The sequence below is a fragment of the Sipha flava genome, unplaced genomic scaffold, assembly GCF_003268045.1.
Source record: "Sipha flava isolate LNK unplaced genomic scaffold, YSA_version1 210_pilon_pilon, whole genome shotgun sequence".
In the NCBI taxonomy this organism is placed as follows: domain Eukaryota; kingdom Metazoa; phylum Arthropoda; class Insecta; order Hemiptera; family Aphididae; genus Sipha; species Sipha flava.
The window spans coordinates 125,962-148,803 of record NW_020272822.1 but is presented as its reverse complement, the minus strand read 5'-3'; the positions used below and the strand labels follow the sequence as shown (position 1 = coordinate 148,803).

Here is a 22,842-nt window from a genome sequence, read left to right as displayed (position 1 = left end):
GATTTATTTAAAAAATAATATCAATCAATTTTTGTTGAAAACTAGTTTCTTCTTATTACTTAGGATTAAGCTGTGTAAGAGATTTTTCTGATTTTTTTTTCACGATCGGTAAGCATCGTAGGTAAAAAGTTACATTTCGTTAGATATAAAAATAAATAGTAATATTTTATTGCTTCTATGGTTTGGATTCAAATCGTGTTATCAACATTTGCACACTAACGAAAATAGTTATTCATCAGTTTATTAAATAACTTCTTGCTAACTGACCAATTATACTGATCATTTGGCTCATAATGAACTGTTAGGAAGCCACATCTTTTGGATTCAAACTTTTAAATTCCAAGATATTTTTAAAATATTTAATTTTCACATATTTGGTTAACTATTATAACATTTGAATAACTTTCTCAAGAATATAGTTAATAAAATTAAAAATATTGGCCTGTAAAATCTCCAGAATATTAATACCGTTAGAACCGTACGACATGTATGGACAGATTTTTTATTATTATTATCTATAAGTCTGGTGTACTATAGTCTAAATCAAGCCCGGATTATGGTAATTTGCGGCCCGGGGCCAATAACCATAATCAAAATATTGATGACCCATACAAATATATTTCAGACAAAAAAAAATTATATTCTAATTTATAAATTTATTTCTTGTTTTTTTAATACAAAAATAAAACTTATTTGTACAGTAATTCCTCGTTATCTGCGGTTTCGATTATCCGTGGTTGGGTCCACGATAACATATTAATGCGATTGCGATAACGTATTACCGTTATTATACGAACACTAAAAATTTATTTTTGACAATAATTGTAGATAATTGTTGTTATATCGCTATATGTATAACACATAAACATTATACATACTTATACTTATTGCAAATAAACCACAAAAGGTTAGCTACACATGCACGATTAATAATCGTCAATTACTCAGTTGTAAGGTGATATTTGTGCGTGACACGTGTACAGTAGTGTTTAATAAATTTAGTAATTAAAATATTTTTAAATGGCTTCTCAATGTAAAATGTCAATAAAAAGGAGAAGAAAGTTTTATTACTCGTTCAAAAAATTAAAATTTTGGACAAATTGAAAAGTGGTGATACTGTAGCGTCACTTACTAGAACATACAAAATTAATGAGTCTAGTGTTCGAGAAATACGTAAAAATGAAGAAACAATGCGATAGATAATAAATAAATCAGTTGTATAGATTAAAAAATTATTAATTGATTAATAATACATTTTTAAATTAAACCTAATTTCCCTTTTTACATTGATTTATGGTCTCGTTATCCGCGCAGATTAACCTAACCTTCGCGGATAACGAGGGATTACTGTATAAATAATTTTTTCTTTTTTTTTTGGGAAGCAAACCCTTTAATTATATAATTGGTATTAATTACCTCCAAAACATTACTCTCTGAACACAAAACAATTAACTATTTAAATTTGCTTGAGAACTGCTCGTTCTATACTTTTTTTTTTATACGTGCAAAAAAAGAAATAAAAAACAAAAAAACTTGCTATCTGCCGGGGGCCTACTATTGTTTGATATCCGTTGTGGGCCCCCTCCCCCCCCTTAACCCGGGCTTGGTCCGAATAAGATATGAGAGTTATAACCATTTATCCAATTATCATTTGTATCGATCAGAACCCCCTGCCGCGCGTCGTTTACTTCTATTAACAAGGTATTCCGGTTGATCCATTCTCTGCCAATTGTTGACTAGCTCTAACTACATGTGCGCGTCATTCTTATTTTCGTGTAGTTACCCCTGTAGCTCTGTAGGCTCGTTTAGAGATATTTTATGGTCCTGGGCAGAATTATGCTAGTAGCCCCTTTATAATGATTATACATGTGTTAGTAAAACCTGGATAGTGTATTAGTAAAACCTGGATAAGACAGAATCGCTCAGAAACGTAACATTTTTTCGTCTTGACAGGGTTCAAAACAAAAAAAAAAATTAATTTAAAAATTTTAAATTTTAAACCAGTATAGGTATATGATAAAATTTTTATTTTTTGAAAAACGTCAGTGATTGATTTTTGTGTTTTACTTCGAAAGATGTCACGTTATATACACTTAAACTTTTGAAATAAAATTCAAAATATAGTATTGGACACTGTTAGGGAGAATTTTTGTAGTTCTTTGGCTAACAAATGGCAATTTTGTAATCTTTTATCAGATTTTCTGGTTCTTCATAGTTTTTGTCATTGTTAGTCTCTGACATTTTTACCTTGATCCTCAACCATGGATGTAGCAAATTAGTTCGCTGTGTCTCAAAGTTGATCATTAAAGTGAAGAAATTTTTCTGAGTCAACATTAATAGCAATAAAGATGTTTTTAATTTCAATCAGGATACCGCAATACGATAGTAAAATTGTCGGTCATTCCAAGTCTGGTTTTTATGTTATATTTCCGTTTTAGTGAGAGTTTTTAGCTAATTATTATACGGAAACATGTCCGGCTTAGTGATATTTCCGTCTTGGTGAGATGAATTTATTATGTATTAGAAACGAGACCAAAGAAATATTCCGTCTTATCGAAATTTTACTGTAAATATATACATTTTATATTAGGAAATTAATTCTACATACTGATCACAAAAACATTCTGGTAGTTCTTTTAGTTGTTACACTCTGTGTTCTAAGATGGCTTATCATAAATAATGAAACATTTTACACTTCACTCGTGAATATGATTTTTGATTAAAAGAGTTACCGAGTAGCGCAGTGTGGCCCTTGATTATTTGATCTTTGGGGGGCTTGGGTCAATTTTGACTCAAAGTCTCTCTATGAACGATTTATAATAGTTTATTATATATATATATATTATTATATTATATATAGTTTATTAGGTTCTCAAATACAGCTATACAAACTATACAGGTAGATTATAATTTTTATCGTTGATATGTTACCAACAGATTAATATGTATTTATTGTTTAATCCAATTGCCTTATAAGTAAAAAAAAAAAAATAAAAGCCATAATACTATCAAATAAGAGTACTTAATTAAGTATACAAAAGTTCTAGCCTCGGAAAAATATTCTGACAGAATCAGAGACGTATTCAGAAATTTAGCTCCCGGGTGCTAACGTTTTTCCGCCCCCCGCCCTCCAACAAAAATTATTTAACTTTTTCCACCTACTAATCGCGTCGGAGCTTACCTTCCAGTAACCATCCGTAGGCCGTATAACAGCCTTTGCGTTATCGTTATCTTTTCAAGCGCTTTCTAACTTATTAGTTACATTTTTGTTTTTAATGTATTCACTTTTTTATTCTCTGGTAGAATCAGTTCCCATTGATTATTTAATCAAAAATTTCCATTAAACAATTTTTAGTTGTTCGAAAACGAAATCACAGTTTAAACTTTAAACATTATGTTATCTTTATAAATTAGTCACAAATATAAAATAGGTTTATTTATTATTTATTATTATTACAAAACAATACTTACAATTTACATATTTTTTTTACGAGTTTTAAAGGAACTATACTCATTGATTATGTCATCATACTGTGAACTTTTGTGATGTCTGATTCAATATTTAATATAGCCATACTGTTTAGTCGTTCATCGGTCATTCTCGACCACAAGTAACTTATTTACGTTTTGAAAGAGAGGTTTTTCGTCGACAATTTTTGTTCGCCCCTCCCATGAATATTTCTAATCTTAGAATATTATTTTAGATAAAAAAAAAAATAACCAATTTATATTATTGTTCACCAACATGAAATGGAATGTGTAAACATCTGATGCTGTCCCTAAAAAAATGCCGCCAAGGGCAATCGTCCCCTCTAGCCCCCCGTAAATACGTCATTCATTGGACAGAATAATCGATCACGGTTAATGGTCTTGGTTGCTTTAACCGTAGTTGTCCATTTGTAATAATAATTTTCACTTAACTCTTAATGAATTACATTGTTAATTGCACGTTTTATATTGAATTTTAAGTGGTTGGCTTAGTAATATTTACCTGTAGTGGTGTATTTATATGCAGATACTATAGGCACTGACCTACACCGGCAAATTTAAGAATGTGTTTTGTTATTGATTATAATAAAAATGGCACAATTCTTTTCGTTTAATTATGATTAGTTAGTTTATTTTTTGGCTGGTACCGAATTAGTTTCTGAGCTTTAAACCCACGTGCTTAATTGGTTCCCGTGTGAAAAAGGTATTTTATTAGGTATAGCCGAATTGGTTCCCGTTTAATTATGCAAATTTTCTATCTCAATTTTACAGGTTTAAGCCAGTCAACTTTAAAGTAAGTTTGGTTAACAATATGCGTTAATGTGTGTTAAAAAAAAAAAATGATAAAATGTATACAATTTTAAATCGTTGATTTGGAAGTCAATTAATCATTACTTAGGTATACGAAATACAAATAATAAAATATCATAAATACAATTTAAAACCACTGATTTGAAAATTTGAAGCTAACTTTTTTTAAATATTTAATTCTCGTAATCTTCTTATTAATGTACTCAGTCATACAATTTTCCAAGTATTTGCTATTTATTTCCTGTTTGCTAGCAATTGATAATCTCTAGTATTCTATAGTCTTTTATATTTCTATACTCTATCTTATCGATATAATAATTGTGTATATATGTCATACATATAGCTTTTAACATTTTTTTTTGCTCTCTATGTACTGGTCCGTTGGATTTTAATTTTAATACTGTTGGTAAATTGCGTTAAAAATTAAAATTGTCACTATTTTACCTGTACACAAACGAGAACCAATTCGGCTATACCTAATAAAATACCTTTTTTAAACGGGAACCAAATCGGCTATACCTAATAAAATACCTTTTTCAAACGGGAACTAATTCGGTTACTCCTTATTTTTCTCGTTCAATATTAATCGCATTCTTATGATCCACGGGTTCTCGTTCAACATTTTATGAGCGCCCAAGAGAAGGCTTCTCCTCAAAAAATTATTTTATTTGCTTATATTAATATCGTAATCATTTAATATAATATAAATAGGTATTTTTTAAATTATGTGACGTAAAAAAATGTTATATGAAACATAAAGTAATAATACAATGTAATTGTCACAATTTATATATTATTCATATTAATATCAATAGTAAATAGTTTTAAGACAATGCTTCCGAAAATGTGAGTGAAATTAATGCAATTATTTTTGGATGAAAAGAGGAAGGTAATTTTTAGGTAAGGGGGTACCGCCCAGTTTATAAACTCTATTTTAGAATTTTACCATTTATATAATATATAGATTGGTATGATGAGTATAATGGATACTGGTCAATGGCCATAAGTGCAGCACGAAAACACCATAATTGTACAAGTACTTAAATGCCACTGACTTTTTCGAATTAAATTTTTCTGCGTGAAATAATGGCATTTAAACTACAAAGCCGGTTAATCAATCATGTACCTACTTAATTATTTTAGGTACATCTAATTTCCGTACTGACCGTAGCGTAGAGTAATTGTATTATTGTTATCAAGGCTGGGCAAGTTAATGATTTTTTTTACTCGTTAAGTTATTTTAAAATAATTAAGTTAAGTTAAATTAAAAGTTAATTATATTTTTTTCGTTAACTCGTTAAGTTAAAAACTAAATTTGAAAAAAAAGTAACTTAACTTAGTTTAATGTTAAAACTTCCTAATTTGCAAAAATAAAAAATTGCATACATAATATTAGTTTTTGTACACTCAAGAAAATTACTGGGGAAATTTAAAATGATACATAAAAGTATTAACTAGCTATCAAAAAACCTCTTTTTCTAAAATAAATCTTAGTCCTGAACTCATACTCAAATCAACTTACAATTTTAATAATGAAATTAAATTGGAAATTTTACCACAGTTATTTTATGATTAATCCTCTATCGACACTCGCTCTCGTGGTATTTACTATTTTCACAGAATAATCTTAAGATTTCCATGGGCTTATAGCGTTTATACAATAACAATATTATAAAAATATAGCCCATATAATGACTATTAAAGTTATCTTTCATATTATTTTCGTCTACAAAAAATTCATATTAAAATAGTAAATTATAAAAATTCTAAAAACCTCATTTAATAATTTTCATTATTCTTTGCACTAAAATAAACTTAATTTAGGTACTTTTAAATAAAATTAACTTAAAGTTAACACGTTAATCTTAAAAAAAAAAATAACTTATTAAGTTAAAAGTTAATTTGTAAAAAAAGTAACGAGTTAATTAACTTAACGTTTTAACTTAATTTTAATTTTTAACTCGTTAATGCCCAGCCTTGATTGTTATATTATTATTAATAGTATTAGTATTATTATTATAATTATAATTATTTTATTATTATTATGCGCGTCGACAACAGGTTATAGTGTTGAGGTGAAACACGGGTAAGTCGTGGAACCTTATCATTGTATCGATACGTGCGTAGTAGGGTATCTCTGTTTATCCGTCACGATATTTTTGTGCTGGGTTCATTTACCAGAAAAAAAGAAAAAAATTACAAAACAGTTGTACCGGTCAGATTATATTTTAGTGTTACGGTAGATGTTTATAGTTTGTACGTATCATTCATAGCCTAAATTGGGCTAAACCGACTTGATTAAACGATATTAATTTTCGTTAATTCTCGCACCCTGCTGGTAACCATTAAGCCTTATTACTTTTATTAGCCATCAGTAACCTACATCCGAGATCTGACCGGTGTCCATTATGTATCTATAGTTTTCAATAGTTACAGAGTGTGTTCTCGATTTCTAAAAAAATTACCAGTTATTATAAACACTTGATGATACTTGAATTATTTTACAAAGGTGAGAGTTATATACAATAACGACACGGAACATTCATTTATTTATTTTTATAATAATAACGTTATATATATATAGTTAACAACGGAAAGATATGGAATATTTTTGTTTTCATTTCTATTTTTATTGTTTTTCCAAAAAAAAATTTGTTTTGATCATGGTGTACAATCGTCGTGTTTGTTGAGAAAAACGGGTCTCTAATAATATTAGACGTTATATTATACGTTATGATAAGGAAACCGGTGTGGTTCTATGTAGCTCGGGGATCATCGGTGTTAAAAAAAAGATGATTTTGATATCAACGGTTAGGTACGAGCCCGCAATTTATTTATTGTCGATATGGTAACAAGGGGGCAAATAACTTAGCAAGATATAATGTGCAGACATGCAAGATAAACACCTATCTAACTAATTAGTGTTCATGAACCAAGATGAAATGATTGATGACTGGCTGGACCGCAACGAATGAAAAACACTCGGTCGATTTGTGTAGGTGATGCAGGATTTAAGCATTATTGCTTATGAATACACGTGACCAAAGGAGAAAACATCACATTCTTAACAGGACAGTTAAACGCGTTAAACATAGTTGCCACGGCAAATGCATTTATGTTAATCGCAAACAATATGCGTTCTAATTACTATGTATTATTTATAATGGTTAACGAACGATCGCAGATGACATATTTAACATTATATGTTCGGAAATAAGTGTGTTAAGACCAGTACGACCGTGCACGTTGCATGGATAGAATAAGTATGTATATGTTTATCCTAGCAAGACTATTGATTTATTATTATAAATATTGTATTATATATTGTATATTGTACTATAAGACCTTTATGTATTCTAATACTTATCGACGACGGTAACCTTTGGCGAATGGTTTTATCTCCACACAACAGTGTTGGTGAATTATGTTGCAGTTTTCGAAAACGTGTTTTCAACGGTGAACGAAAAATAAATGAATAAAAAGGTCAATCGTTAATATTATACCGGTCCGCGTATCAGGTTTGGTTGGATTACTACAAACGCGTGCAAGCTCGTGTACGATGTCATTTGACGTTTCTTGCGTTATAAAATAAGAACCGTGTGGTGAAATGTAATCTTTATTTATATATAATCTCATCGACTTGTAACACAGTAACAAATACTTACCACATAGCATTTAAATGCATATTTCGTTTTTGACCCTTGGTAAATAAATACACTTTTGGAAATTCGTATCGTAATAATTATACCGATTCGTTGGCGAATAAAAAATAAATAAATATTTACTGCCGATGGTGCATAAAAAAAAATAGATCGATAGCAATCACGGCAGACTTAGCTAGTAAATTATAAAAGTCTACATCACAAACTATGTGTATAATATTGAGTACTTATGATGCATTTAAACCAATGATCGGCTGCAATACCAAGAACAGTATACTCGTATATCAGGGGAGTAAACGTTTTTCAAGTTATACGTGCTAAAATTTCTTGTTTATAATTTTAAAAAATATTTCACGTACAATGTTTCACATATTAAGTAAATGAGATTCTTTAATAATATATAAGAAATAATAATAATAAAAACGTTGCGGCAGTAATCCTAGAATAAAGTACTTTTATAATTCGCGTGCCATTGAAATCTATGGCCACTACGTGCCATCCAGGGATAATATAATAGGATTGCTATCCTTACCATGTATAATTATCATGTACAACATAATTTCTAATCTATACGCTTACGTGCATTCCTCGTCGTGTCCGCAGAAAAACATCGTCTGCCGCCGATGGTCACTGATCCCTTCATGTTTCTCTCCTTGCGTGTACGTACACTCTCGGTCACCGCGCAGGACGCAAGTCTCAAAGTCCTATGAATAAATCGAAATAATAATTCAAATATAAAAATAAAACAATGATCATAAGTGACTGCTGCGAATAAGAGAGAAAAAACGATGCCCGCTGTGCATTCGTCATTGTTTTGACGTTTGCATCCGATCGGTTAAACGCGTTTATGGTATAATGTGCATGCGCCGTAAAATAACGGGTATTTTTCGTTCAATACGTTTTTTATATTTGTACAATATATTTACTTTTTTCAACCATTTCGGATCCGGCAACGGTGTGTCGGGAAACGCGTGTTTCCTTTCCACGTAGTACCACGGTGCTCTGATGTAGTAGTACCAAGATATCACCCGTTCTACGGGATCTCTGACCAGATTTATGTAAATGGGTTCTGGCAAATAAAACCTGCAAAAAGAACGAGCGTTAAAATCTCTCGTCGCAGGCATCGACTTTCAAAATCACAGCATAAGTGGTGTAACTTGTTAGGTTAGGGTATGTATTATTTTAACGAATATTATAGGACGGAGGAAGAAAATCATCATTACTTGGTAAAGTTGACGAAAGATATGTGCTTTATAAACACCGACGGCGTGTCATATTTTGATACCATGGATGCCACACGCAGCTGAAAACAAATAATTTTAAAATACTTAGTTGGGTGCATTTTTTACGAGTACAGAAAAAACACAATAATACAGTAATATTTTTTCAGTAAGTAAATAGTAATATTTTGCTATTAATAAAGGTTAATTTTCGTGTGTACAACGACTGCAATTAGTCGTAATTTGTTCTTATTTTCAACTAATGTTAAATAGTTATAATACAAAATACTATTATAAAATTTCAGAAGCCCGTTTATAAATATAAACAGAAGGCATATTTATATACATATATGTGTGTATGTATATGTGTGCATATAAAATATACTTATATCGCTGTGTATACCGGTGAAGTGTGCGACATGCCTAGAAAGTTTGAAAGTCCTAGATTAAAAAAAAGATATAATGATTTATTTGATATATTTCTCGTACGATCGACGACACCGACGGTTAGAGTCGATTGTAAAGTGTATGCGCTTAACTGACGAAACTTGGCATTTAGTAAAAAAAAGTAACAGTCAAACTTGTCTGAAACAGTTGCATACATTATCGATAATCATAAATGTTATGCGATTTTTAATCCTCACGACGAACATGTGTAGGATTATGAAACTTTCTAGGTACATAACGCATCATATACGACATGCACGCAAACTACTATTTCATTTATGTGTACATGAGTATTATTTATAAGACGTGTACAAGGTAAATGATGTTTAAGAATAGTCTGCTAAAAATAATTGTTAAAATATATTCTGCGGGGGAAAACAAACGACCTGTAGCTCGTTTAAAAATGAAATGTATTATTTTCATTTAAGCGTCAAGGAAATCGTTCGACTTTCTTCTTACAACGTATTAGAGCGACCCCACTCACCAAATTATGTATGTTCCTATTGCCTTACTTTTTAAACACTGAATTATGTACCAACAATGGATTATATTACGCAGGATGAATCTTTTTATTCGTATATGCAAGTAAATCTACATTAAGAACGAACGCATACATAAAAAATAAGGTTTAACAGTATTTCACGAAAAATCATAATATTTTATATATTATAATAATCAATCACTTTTTTATATAAGTAATTCAGTTAATTTGAACTTGTTTTTTCTGTGGATTGGAATTATAAATGTAATTAGTCTATTTCGATACGATTGATTTCAATAAATAATATTAACTCACTCAACTGTAGTATATATATAATATGGTTTAATATAATTTAATTATTTTTGCAATGAATATTTAATGTATATTATTTTAAAAATAGCAACCAGCTAACTAAAATAATTATCGTTATTGAACTTGTATAGAACACTTTCGGAACATGAATTTTGTTTAAAATATACTATAATTTAAAATATAAATATATATAAATATTATAATTAAAATTAAAATTTAAGTTTATAATCGTAGACTTATATTTACTAATTGATTTCTTGCAATAGACAACGGAAATTCAAATTGAACAAATAAATTGATGAGAATACGATTTTAATTTTGATTATATAGAATTATAAATCCGTCAAAACTATAGTAAACTGATGAAAAGTCTATACGAATTATAATTCCACGGATCATTTTAATGGGTTGTCATAAATATTGCAAAACAATATATTTTCAATTATCAATATCGGTTCATTTATATCGATATCGTATCATGATATCGAAAAAACTATAAATCAATATAATCAGAGGCGAAGAGACAGAGTAAGAAGTTGTTTAGAATGCCATAATTTAGGGGACGAAAAATGTTATAGTGCTTTATTAAAATATATCATTTGTCAAAAAAAAAATAACTACTGTAAATTCCTTATTTTATATATAATTATTTAATAATAATTGTATTTTTTCATTAAAATTTGGTAATTATGCATTAAGATTTTTCCAAAGTAGGCTATAAATAATTAAAATGCATTAAGGTACTATTACGTTTAATAATTGGGATGACTATTTTTTTGAGCTTTTAGGCTATAGGCTAGATGTGAATCAGGGGCGGACTGGGACTGAAAATGTCAACAAGGTTGAGAAATAGAATGGCCACATCCCTTCCTATTGTTTGTATACCAAAAGGTATATTTAAAAGAACACTTTTATACATATATAACTTGTAATATATAAAAGTTTAATTTCGATTTTTTTTCATATACTTATACGCATTTTGTAGACCATAAAAAAATATTTGTATTCTATTAAATATTCATTTGACAGAGATAGGTGGAAAAAAATAGTAGAGGCAGCGAAAGTCCTTCAAGGACAGTAAAAGCTGAGGAAGAAGAAGATTAAATATTCATATTTTGGTATTTGATGGTAAATAGTATACTCTCAAAAAAATTGATGAGAAAACTAGAGCCTTTAACTGTAAAAAAGTTTTAAATCCGCCTCTGGATATAATTTATAAAACTTAAAACGATACAATGTAGTAAGTACTAACTTTATTGGTGGATATTTTTTGTTAGAATTGTTACATTAAACAAAAAAAATTTTCATATTATAAAAAATATAAATTGTAACAATTTAATTTTGATTTTTTTATATCAATACTGATATCGATCGGGCACGGCGTCTAAGAGGGGGTTCCCCTCAAAAAACAGTTTAGCCCCCCCTGGCAGCCTCCCACTGAAAAAATATGTATGATATAATAAAATCATTATTTTTAAAAGAGCCACATCAAAGAATTTATGAAATTACTTTTTAAGAATTTGTAAAATATTTATTTTTTACATTATAAACGGAATAATTCGTATTTTCAAAGATTTGTGTTTTAAGTTTTTAGATAGACTCTGAATTTTATATATTTATTATACTTATTTACTTATAATTTATTACCATTTATTCGTTTTCGTCTAATCGTGGTAGATGTCACAAAATTAATAAAAGCTATATTATGTTATATAATACGAAAATATTTATATTTTATTTAAATAACCTCAGAATTTGTTGAAAAAATGTTAGCCTACGCAAAAAAAATATTTGTTTCACTCTGCCACCCCTGGATAAAAATTCTAGTGCCATGCCTGATATGGACAGTCTTGTAAAGTATTCGAATACAAGTATTTGAATACATGTATTAAAATACTTTTTGAAGTATCTTTTGGTATTCTAAATACAATTTTTTTAAAGTATTTTTTAAGTATTTTGAATACTTTTTAAAAGTATTTTTAACAATTTGTAAATACTTGTATTTAAATATCACAAAGTTCGTTTTAATAATTGTATAATCATAATAATTCTGTATCCTAATAATTGTTCCTACTTCTAAGAATAATATTCGGTTATTATTGATGAATCTAATAAGTAATAAAATAATAAGATATTACTATAATATTACTAATTTTAAAACTGTTAAATTTCAAACCGTTTTAACGCTATCATATATTTTTTTTTAAATATTATTTTGCTTAATTTTATATTAATAAGTATTAATTGTTATAGGTTGTGACAAATATCAATAAATAATAATGTAAATAATTTATTAAAATATGCAATGGTTATTATTTATATTGTAATTACAATTGGTAATATTTATTTTCTAAAAAGTAATTTATTTTTAACTATACCTGTATAAATGTAAAATAATATTATCGGCTTAATCTTTAAGTTTTAACTCTAAAAATGTAATTTCATGTTTATTAATTTCATGAATATAGAGTATCAAAGATAAATTTTTATCTCATTATCTAGGTTATATTATAATATAATTATATAAAAAGAAAGCATTATATTAATGAGATTCAATTTATAAACACAAAAAAAATTTATAACAGAAAAAGTAGTATATAACAATGTTAAAAATTTAAAAAATGCTACATCCAATTTTATGTGGGTTTATTATTGTAATTTTTAAGGAAATTTTTTCATATAGTTCTATATTAATAGTTAATACCATTTTTTATTTATTTTTTTGTCATTTAATTGTATTAATACTAGTAGATATATATAATATGTGAATGAAATATGTGAACATGACCTCTAAATAGTCAGACATGTTTTGTATTTTTCAAATTGTTAAATCTATAGTAATTAGTATCATAATATAGGTACCTAAACTGATATATAATCAGTGGTATAGACACAATTTTTTTCTATTGGGGGGGGGTGGTTAACTATAATATTATATAATATAAAATTAAAAAAAAATACTTGTATTTGTATTCAAATACTTAGTGAGTATTCGTGAAATACATTTTTATAATAGTATTTTATAAGTATTTTTAATACTATTTTATTCGAATACTATTATTAGTATTTTAATACTTTTTCAAAAGTATTTTTTACAAGACTGGATATGGATATCAAAATACGATATCGTTGTGCATCACTAGTTGTCATGTACGACATCGGTCAAAGACCGAATCGAAAACGAACGACCAAAAACAATAGACAATGATCTGTTAAAGATATTTATAAAAAATACACTCCTATTCAAGAATGACTGATTTATAAATACTAGATTTCTCATTAAATCATAAACATAGATAATAAACTATTTATTGTACATATATAGTATTTTTTTTACCAAAGAACAAAGAGTAGTTTACATATTAATTAAAAATTTTACGTAAATACTAAACGCTATAAGTACCAAGTATTTGTGTTTATGTGTGAGTGACTGTGTGTGTGTGTGTGTATGCTAACCCGTAACATGAACGAATTAGTAAAAAATAATTAATTTAATTGTCATAAACACAAAATCATTAGAGTAGTTAATGGTCAAAAGGCAATTTGTTTGATACCAAATGAAATTAAATCTTTGAAATAATTTTAATTGTCATTGACACGTTAATTATAACTATTTTATAAATAAACTCGCGTGGGCAGTAAACATAATGCAATTTTATTGGATTACATTACGTATATGTACTCGTATATTAAGCTAATAATATTGATAATATTGCATAGAAGAGTTATATCATGTTTCTTTAAAACATGTTCAGTGTGTTATTAAAAAGTTGGTAGGTATGTAGTTATTAAAAAAATGTATATTTTCTTGTGCGGTATAATACGTAAAATATTAAATACATTTAAATGCTTTCAATGTCTTTTATACGTAGTTTTTCATGTTTACAAACCTACATAATAATATTTAACAGTGAATTATTTAAAAATGAAAATTACCTAATAGGTAAAAATCGTCTCTAAACACATATCTATAATATACACAAGTGCAATATTATAGTATGATAAGTTTTATAAATTTATAAATTTAAAAAAAATAAAAAAAAATAAAAAATTTAATAATTTTTCTATTAAACTTAATAGACTGGAAAACAGGGTAATAAATACGATTTAAACGATTTAATTTAAGTTAAATCATATTATCTCGACTGGTAAATATAGACAAAATGTGCTATAAAACTATAGTTTTTTGAGAGACATAAAAGTATTTGAACAAAATAATTGTATCGAATTCAATATATGTACACGTTTTAAATAATATGATTTATTAATCTGATCCAAGATTAAAATAGATTTTCCAGTTAGAATACATTTCTTTAATTTATAACATACATGTTTTTAATACAGATCATGATTATATACATAGGCGTAAACTGGGAGGCAAGGGAGAGGGACAATTGCTTCCCTAGAATAAAATAGGAGGGGCAGTGCGCCCTCTGATATTTAACATACCTTGTTTTAAAATAAGTACAAAATAGCTGGTAATAGCTATTACTATAACATTTTTTTTTTTTAAATCTTCATTTTAAATTTTTGCTCATTTAACATAATGTTAGAAAATTAATGATTTTATATAATAATATGTAGCTAGTAAAGCGGCGTTTAGTCTCTAACACTTTTTTCATTAGATATGTAATTATATTTTTATCCCCCTAATACATTTCCAAGTTAAGCCTATGATTATATAGGTTTAGTCATGTACTTGGGTAAAGTGCATTTGTCATTTTTTACACATCTATTAAATTAAGATCGAACAATTTTCAAACGTGCATTATAAAAATGTTTTGAATTCAATATTTAAGCAACGAACTTCCTTCCTTTCATATTCAAAAAAACAATTTCAACAGATGCTCATTTTAAAACAGCATGCAAACACTTTGTTTACTATAATAAGTAAAAAGTCAAATCGTTACGATCTTATCAGCTGTCAGAATATTTAAGATATTTTATTTACATGAGGTATACTTACTTAATAAAAATAATTTTGCACTAAAATATTAAGTATAAAGTACAAAATAATTGTTGAAAAAAAATCCATACCGAAAACAAAAACATCGAATTGAAGAATATCAACATTTGTCACTATTTTCTCTGATTTATTCTCACGCTCTTTTATGCTCTCTTATTCGCATCGAATCTATTAAGAAAAATCAATAAGTGATTTTTTAGAAAAAAAAAGAGAATCATCACTGTTAGTAATTAATACACTTTTACTCGTAGGATTTAAAATACATCGAAATTATGTAATATATAATATGGGCTCCAATTTCCAAGTAACTAAATAAATTTAATTATAATCAAATATAAAAACAAAAAATATCAATATTTCTCTTAGTAGATAAGTTAAATTTTTAATGAAAATATACATATAATATGAATATTTTTTATGTTAACTGTAATAGTTTATCTTGTAGTAACTTATTTATAGATTAGCAATCGAATACATCGTAATTTTATATCATATGAATTTCAATAAATATGATATAATGTTAGTCTCATAAAAAAATAATACAATCATAAATAAAAGTATTAAATGAAAGTATTAAATAAAAGTTAATATTTTAATATTAAAAATATATTGTCATAAATTTGAAAATAAATATTAAATACTTTGAACGTTTTATAAATGTATGGTTATTATTTCAAAATTGTTTTGTTTTTGTGAACACTAAACTTAATTACAATTTTTTGTGAAATTAAGTTAAATATATCGATATATAATATATACCAACATATAATAATAGGTATTAGATAATTCAAGCCTAGTAATTCAATACTTAATATCTCTTCAGATTAATGACTAAAATATATTTTATGTTCATCTAGTGAAACAGAAAAAGTAATAATTCCGGTATGAATTAAAAATCAGTTATTTTGCCTTTTGTTTCACATGTAATCATCTAAAAAATTTATATAGTAAGTATAATATTTTTAAAATACAAAAAACTTTGTTCCTTTTTCGACGAACAATCACTTATTTAACCATATTTTGTAAAACATTTACCCAAAAGTTGTTGGTTATGCGCATATGGCAATAACAAAAATAGTGTTGAATTCGGTGAATGTGATTATGTTGAATTTCAAATTATTATAACAACATTAATATATAGGTAGGTGCCAAATTTAGAGTAATGTATTTGAGAAGAACGAAGAGGACACCAATTCGTCGAATTCGTTCATTGTGTATTTATGATTTATAATGGCTTAAAAATTCGCGTTTCACATAGTTTGGCATAGAAACTCCAGATGTGTGTTCTAGGTTAATACTGTAGAGTAAATTGACCAATATAATAAACCAAAAAACGAGAACATCATTAGTAAAAAAAAACAATAATAATCCACCGTCACCTTTTTGTGACACACAATGTTTAAGTAAGATACAAATATCATATTTTTTAAGTATGCATGTTTTGTACTATTTCGTTCAGATATTATGTCTGCGCACAAATCAGTGGCAATTATTTCAGCCGTCAACCTTTAGATTTGATAATAGGTCAATTTACTTTGATTTTAACCTAGAATCAACAATTTTGATTACGCGGAACGCGAACTCACTGTGTCGCGTGTACGATGGACGAAGATGACAAATCAGTGTTATACATTCAATATGCAGAAACCAACAAATAGTTATGTCGTTATGGAATCAGCCGTTCAAATCAGTTATGATTTTTATGAAATATGAAACGTAGTACAGCTATTGTTGTCATAATAATATTTTGTCAACAGGCTGTATAAAATGTGTTGTTATTAATACAATATTAGACTTTACAAGTTCCAAAAACTATAAAACCCTTTTGTTATTTCAAACACAAATACAAAAAAAATATGTTGAATATAAAATCAAGTAAAATCTGTTAGTTCATTAATATATGTCTACAAATGAATTTCTAGTTTCCATCGAATTCACGATTCGTATTTACAGGTATATTACGTATACACTCGCACTTAATTTACTTAATTTAATTGAATTAGGAATACATAATTATAATCTAATACTTTTTGCTTTGAAAATTATAATTTCCTTTTAAAAATGTATGTTTTTCTTTGTAGAGTTAAGTGTATAAGAACATGCAGTGTTTCAATTAAATCGTGATACATTATTAAAAAAAATAATAAATAAACAATGTATTTACGTAATATGTTATATTATAACAATATAGGTATATGTAAAATGTTAAGATCCTCCATATGACTATTTTCACGCTAAAATAATTTGTTAATAAACACTTTAATAATTGTGGCTGTAATTAAATATAATTTCTAGAATCCCCATTTCTTTTGTGTATATAATTAAATTGTATTTCAATGAGAATCTTGGTTAGTCGGGAAAATGCTTAATTAGGTGCTTATAAATAATATAGAACATTAAAAAGTGAAATGTTTGGGAAAAACAAATCCTATGAGCTTCATTTAAAATACATTATAGACTATTATTTTTAATGACGTATACAATACTCACTTTTTTTTTATAACTTACTACAAATACAATAATATACGAATTAATATTTTAATTATGTTTAAATCATGCATGTAAAATTTCATCTAATACTGAGGAACAATTATTATTTTTATATTATGTTAAATTTTAGTACAATCTTTAAACATTATACTAATTTAAATAATTTCAACAGTATACTTTAAGGATTGGCTTGTTTCACTAAATGGCATACAACATAAATTTTAATTATTATTTAGTTTTATAATTACTAGTTTTTTATTTTTATTAATAATATTGACAAGTCAGTCAATAATTTTTAAGTTTTTACTTTTGACTTTTTTTAACATTATTATTATTTGTTATTTTATTATATTTTACTATTTTTAACATTTATATAGTATATATATAAATATATATATATTGTTTTGTATTTGATAAGTTGTTCAATTTAAGTTATAGTTTTCTAAATTTGTTTGAAAATAAAAATAAAAAATGATAAAATTTCAAAGAATCTATAACAGTAACTGGCCTGAGATTTTTTTTAGACATTATTGCTTATAATATTGTAATATCTTATTATTTAAAATTTATGTATTTTTTCTTTTTGTTATTGACATGTCCAGCAAAATTTGTTTTAGGTACATTTGGCTTATAAAAAACGAATAATAGAATTCATAGGATGTACGTAACTATGGAATTCCTAAATATAATAAATAATATCGTATAATGTAAATGCATAGTGTTACTCAGAGGTAACAAAGTACAAATTAGTGGATTTGGGAGTAAAAATCCAATTTTGATTTTTCAAATATTTTTCATACTATCTTAAAGATATATAGATAAATAGAAAATTAAGAAAAAAATAAAATAAAAAATCATGCATTGTAGGGTTAAGGAATATATGAATTAAATTGGACGTATCCGAGTTGGGTCCCAAATAATATTTATGATAAAGATAAAAAATTTATTGGATCCGATTATAAAAACAATAACATAAGAGTTTGGTCTGACCATTACGACATAAAACCTGTAACTTACAAGTATTGACACACTTAATAATATTAAAAATTTCATAGATTTGAGTTTGTAAAGGCTTTATTATATACATTTTTACCAATTGTGTAAATTTTTAAATTTTTTAATAATTGAATTAATTTATTTGTCATATACCAGTTTTCTAATTTTCAATTAATAATTATATACCACATATAAGAAACTTTAAAAAAAAAATCATACTTGTGTTCTAATTTATTTAACTGACAGTTTTGAGTGTGTAAAAATAAGAAGGGAAATTTTTTTTTGTATGAATCCAACTAAATTAGTACTTGTAAAATCATAGGACCAAACTAGTGTACTATCTGAAAAACACTGGAACCTAACTAGACTAAATAAGGATCTTCGTGACTCAACTAGTAAACGCCGATTAAATTTATTAATTTTTTTTTAGTCAAATTAAGAATGTATCTGTAAATATTGAAAAGTAAATTTTATAAATGCAATAGGATTAACTTGATAGGTATACCTTATTATGAAACTCTAATAATAAAAATGAAACATTTCGTTTTGATAATATATATAAGATTTTGTAATGGCTCTAACGTAGCCATCTGCTCCATTTATGATATTTATTACACGTATCGAAACAAATATAATCGCAGTATATTATTAACATTTTGTAAGTGAAACAATGAATAATACACGTAGTAAATATAATTGTTTTGCAAGAACACAAAAGTGTCAAGTACGTACGGATTATCAGAAGACTCAGTAATTAAAACAAAATTAGTCACGTTTTTTAACCAATGTTCTGCCCTAGTTAGATCATATGAAACCGACCAATTTCATAATATTCGTGTCACTTGCATCCTTACGGTTATGTAAATAAAGTCACTTGAAATCTTGCAATGTAAAATTTAAATTGTCGTGAGGCTTATATTTGTACATCAAAATAATATCACCTGTTCGGTTTCAGCCAGACGAATGGTTTCGACTCTTTGCACGTGATCCTGGTAAAATACAAATTGATTTCTCAAAGATAACAATCTTAGTATCTCCATGAATGTCTGGCTTCCCACTTTGGGAACTCGATTGAAAAATATTAATTCCTTTTTAGTCCGCCCGGTATTATTCAAGGAATATGCCTCTAACTTCTGAAAAAATATATTAATTAGTTATTTTTCTTCTAATAAATGTATAATTTTTTTAAGTGAACTAATATATGACAGACAATTTTTTTATTTAAATTTGAATAATAATACAGATATAACATGGATTATAATTTATACCTAGGTTTTTATAATTACATAACAAACATAATAATAGTATTTACTACTTAGTAAACTAATAAAATAATTTTTCTAACATTTTACAATTTTAAAAATTGAATTATACAACATAATCATCATAATTCGTAATAATTAGCTAAAAACTACGTATGGTTTAAATTTTAATATAGTAATCCTATATACTTAGGAAAATGTATATATATATATATATATTTTTAGTTAAGAACAAATCATACTCGTACAGTTCCTATAGTAAATATTTTTATGCAACTGTTTATTATAGATAAATCTTATATATTATTATTTCGAAAATCTACATACTTACTTCAAATTCATTAAATATTTTAAAATTTCAACTAACATCAAATTACTTAATTATACTAATAGGTACCTCATTGTTTTTATATACTTATAATAGAAATTTCTTTTAATCATTATGTAAACGATAATAAAAAACATTTAATGAAAGTAATGTTCAGTTATTTTACTAAAATCAATCATTTTCATGGTGTATTTTTTACAGCAGTCAATAAAACTAATGTGTTCTTGTCAAAGACGAGTTTCGTTCATTAACTAGCCTTGTTCTTATTCGTTTCCGTAAAAATATTGTTTTTTTCTACGTATAAGAAAAATCCAGATTTCTTAAAATTTTCTCTTTACGGGAGTATTGATTAATTTAAATTTCACAACAGCTTTTTTCTTCTATTATTAGGTAGGTACATGATTATATAAAAATAAGGAACTAATATTTTTATGTAATTTTTTTTTCCTGTCTTATACGATATATTAATCGATTTTAGTATAATAGACATATATGATAATACAAGCATAAAGAAGCATGTTGAAGATTTAAGTATAGAACTCGCGCACTGATAACATTTCTTATAATATGATATTTATTTATTTATAAATTAAATGTTTTTTTTTTTTTTATATATATAAACGTATACTATTCTACAAATTACGCTTTAATAAAAGTAACAGTGATGGTTTATTAAAATAATGCAAATAGCTTGAGTTTCTCTCATAGTATTTTAATTTTTAAGATTTGTTTTCGACCAACTAATAAATAATATCTGAGCTTATATTACATTTTATATAGAAAATAATATTTTCACGAATATTTAGTGAAATATGTCATACACGTAAGAGGTTTTCGGTCTGTGTTTAATCTTATATAGAATATTTTATAATGGGATTATATGACTAGATGAATATTTATATATATATATATATATATATATATAATGAGTTCATTTTACCGAAATTGGCAAGTGAACGCAGTCGTAAAAAACAATATATTTTTACACCTACGGTGAAGCTTCGGTATATAAAGCCCAAATGTAATTTCTTAGGAGGCTTGTTATGATTCTATAATTCTTAAAAGTGGTACTTCATATTTGTATGATGACCAGACTGTAAACTTGATTACGAATTTGTGTATTAACTGTATAGTAGGGTTTTCTTCGCTAAATTAATTTTAGATTTCAAAACAGGGCACAATAGGTGGAGGCGAGTTTTGACTTCATTACATCATAATTGAAAACAAGAAATTAAGACCAAGTCAATCTTTTGTCAAGTGCTAAACCTGTACCTACTAATGTTTTATAACTGAATATTTTGTTAATAGTTTTTGAGTGATATTTTGATTATGAATGAAATCCATTTGGGCGAAGGATCTATTCAACTTTGTTTTCAAATTTTTCAATTATTTCATGATTTAAGTACTCATCGTTTCATTTGTCCATTTGTTCATTTGTTTTAATTATATGACATACAAGGATTTTTGATTGAAGCCAAAATTATATTATCTTCAGTAAACATATACCTCATAAAACCTAATAAAATATTAATTGTGGTGGGTGTATTAAGTGTACACTTTATGGAGAACTCTAGCTTTATAATTGAACACGTGAAACCGTTTTTTTATTGGAATTGTGTGGTGTAGACTTTTCAAATACTAATGTTCTTCAGTAAATAAAAAAAAACTTAATATACAAAATAGTTAATGTGTTAATTTCAAAAATAGAACATTGAATCAAACACGACTCAAAAGTCTATTTTAATACTGAGATACCTTCATTTATAATTTACATAATAGTACTAATAATCCGTAAACGATTACCTTACTTGCATTTTTATAAACATAACAACACTTGAAAATTATTAGAATAAATCAAATTGTAGATAGGTAAATAAATTATGATACAAAGAATTTTCAAATCCCCCTACAAAAATATTTGAGAATGAATCGAAAAAGTAATTGCGGGTATAAACGCACTACTGATATAATTTATATGATTCAAATATCTTAGAATACTCTAGTAAATAAAAAATTAAAATCCTAAATTTCACGATTTAGCCATACTTACTATTTCTTTGAAACGCAATAAAATAATGTAACATTTTAAGTTTTTTAACAATAATCTATACTACATTGTATTGTATAATTAACTGGTTGAACATATAAAACAATGGTAGCAATCGATTACCGTTAAAATGTTTCCGGTTGAAAAAAAACATAGTGAATTCTTTAACTCCGCGGTTCCACTAAAAATGCAAAACTTAATTAGTTCTTATGGTTACGTTGATGCTGATTGACAATAATTATTCATTGTGACGGTTAGAAAGTTATGAGAACTAATAACGTCTACTAAACTTTTATTCGTGGGGATAGGAAATTAGTTTGTTCGCCTACGAA

At 26.5% G+C, this 22,842-nt stretch overlaps 1 protein-coding gene across 1 annotated transcript in view; it reads right to left on the bottom strand.

The window, feature by feature from the left end:
- Window positions 1–22,842, bottom strand: part of LOC112682779 (heparan sulfate 2-O-sulfotransferase pipe) — a 35,490-nt gene that overhangs the window by 560 nt on the left and 12,088 nt on the right. The window contains exons 4-7 of the mRNA XM_025553505.1: window positions 19,815–20,006; window positions 9,185–9,264; window positions 8,888–9,044; window positions 8,541–8,665 (exon numbers count right to left, since the gene is read on the bottom strand). Coding sequence (XP_025409290.1) covers window positions 8,541–8,665; window positions 8,888–9,044; window positions 9,185–9,264; window positions 19,815–20,006 — 554 coding nt within the window. The remainder of the gene's footprint in view (window positions 1–8,540; window positions 8,666–8,887; window positions 9,045–9,184; window positions 9,265–19,814; window positions 20,007–22,842) is intronic.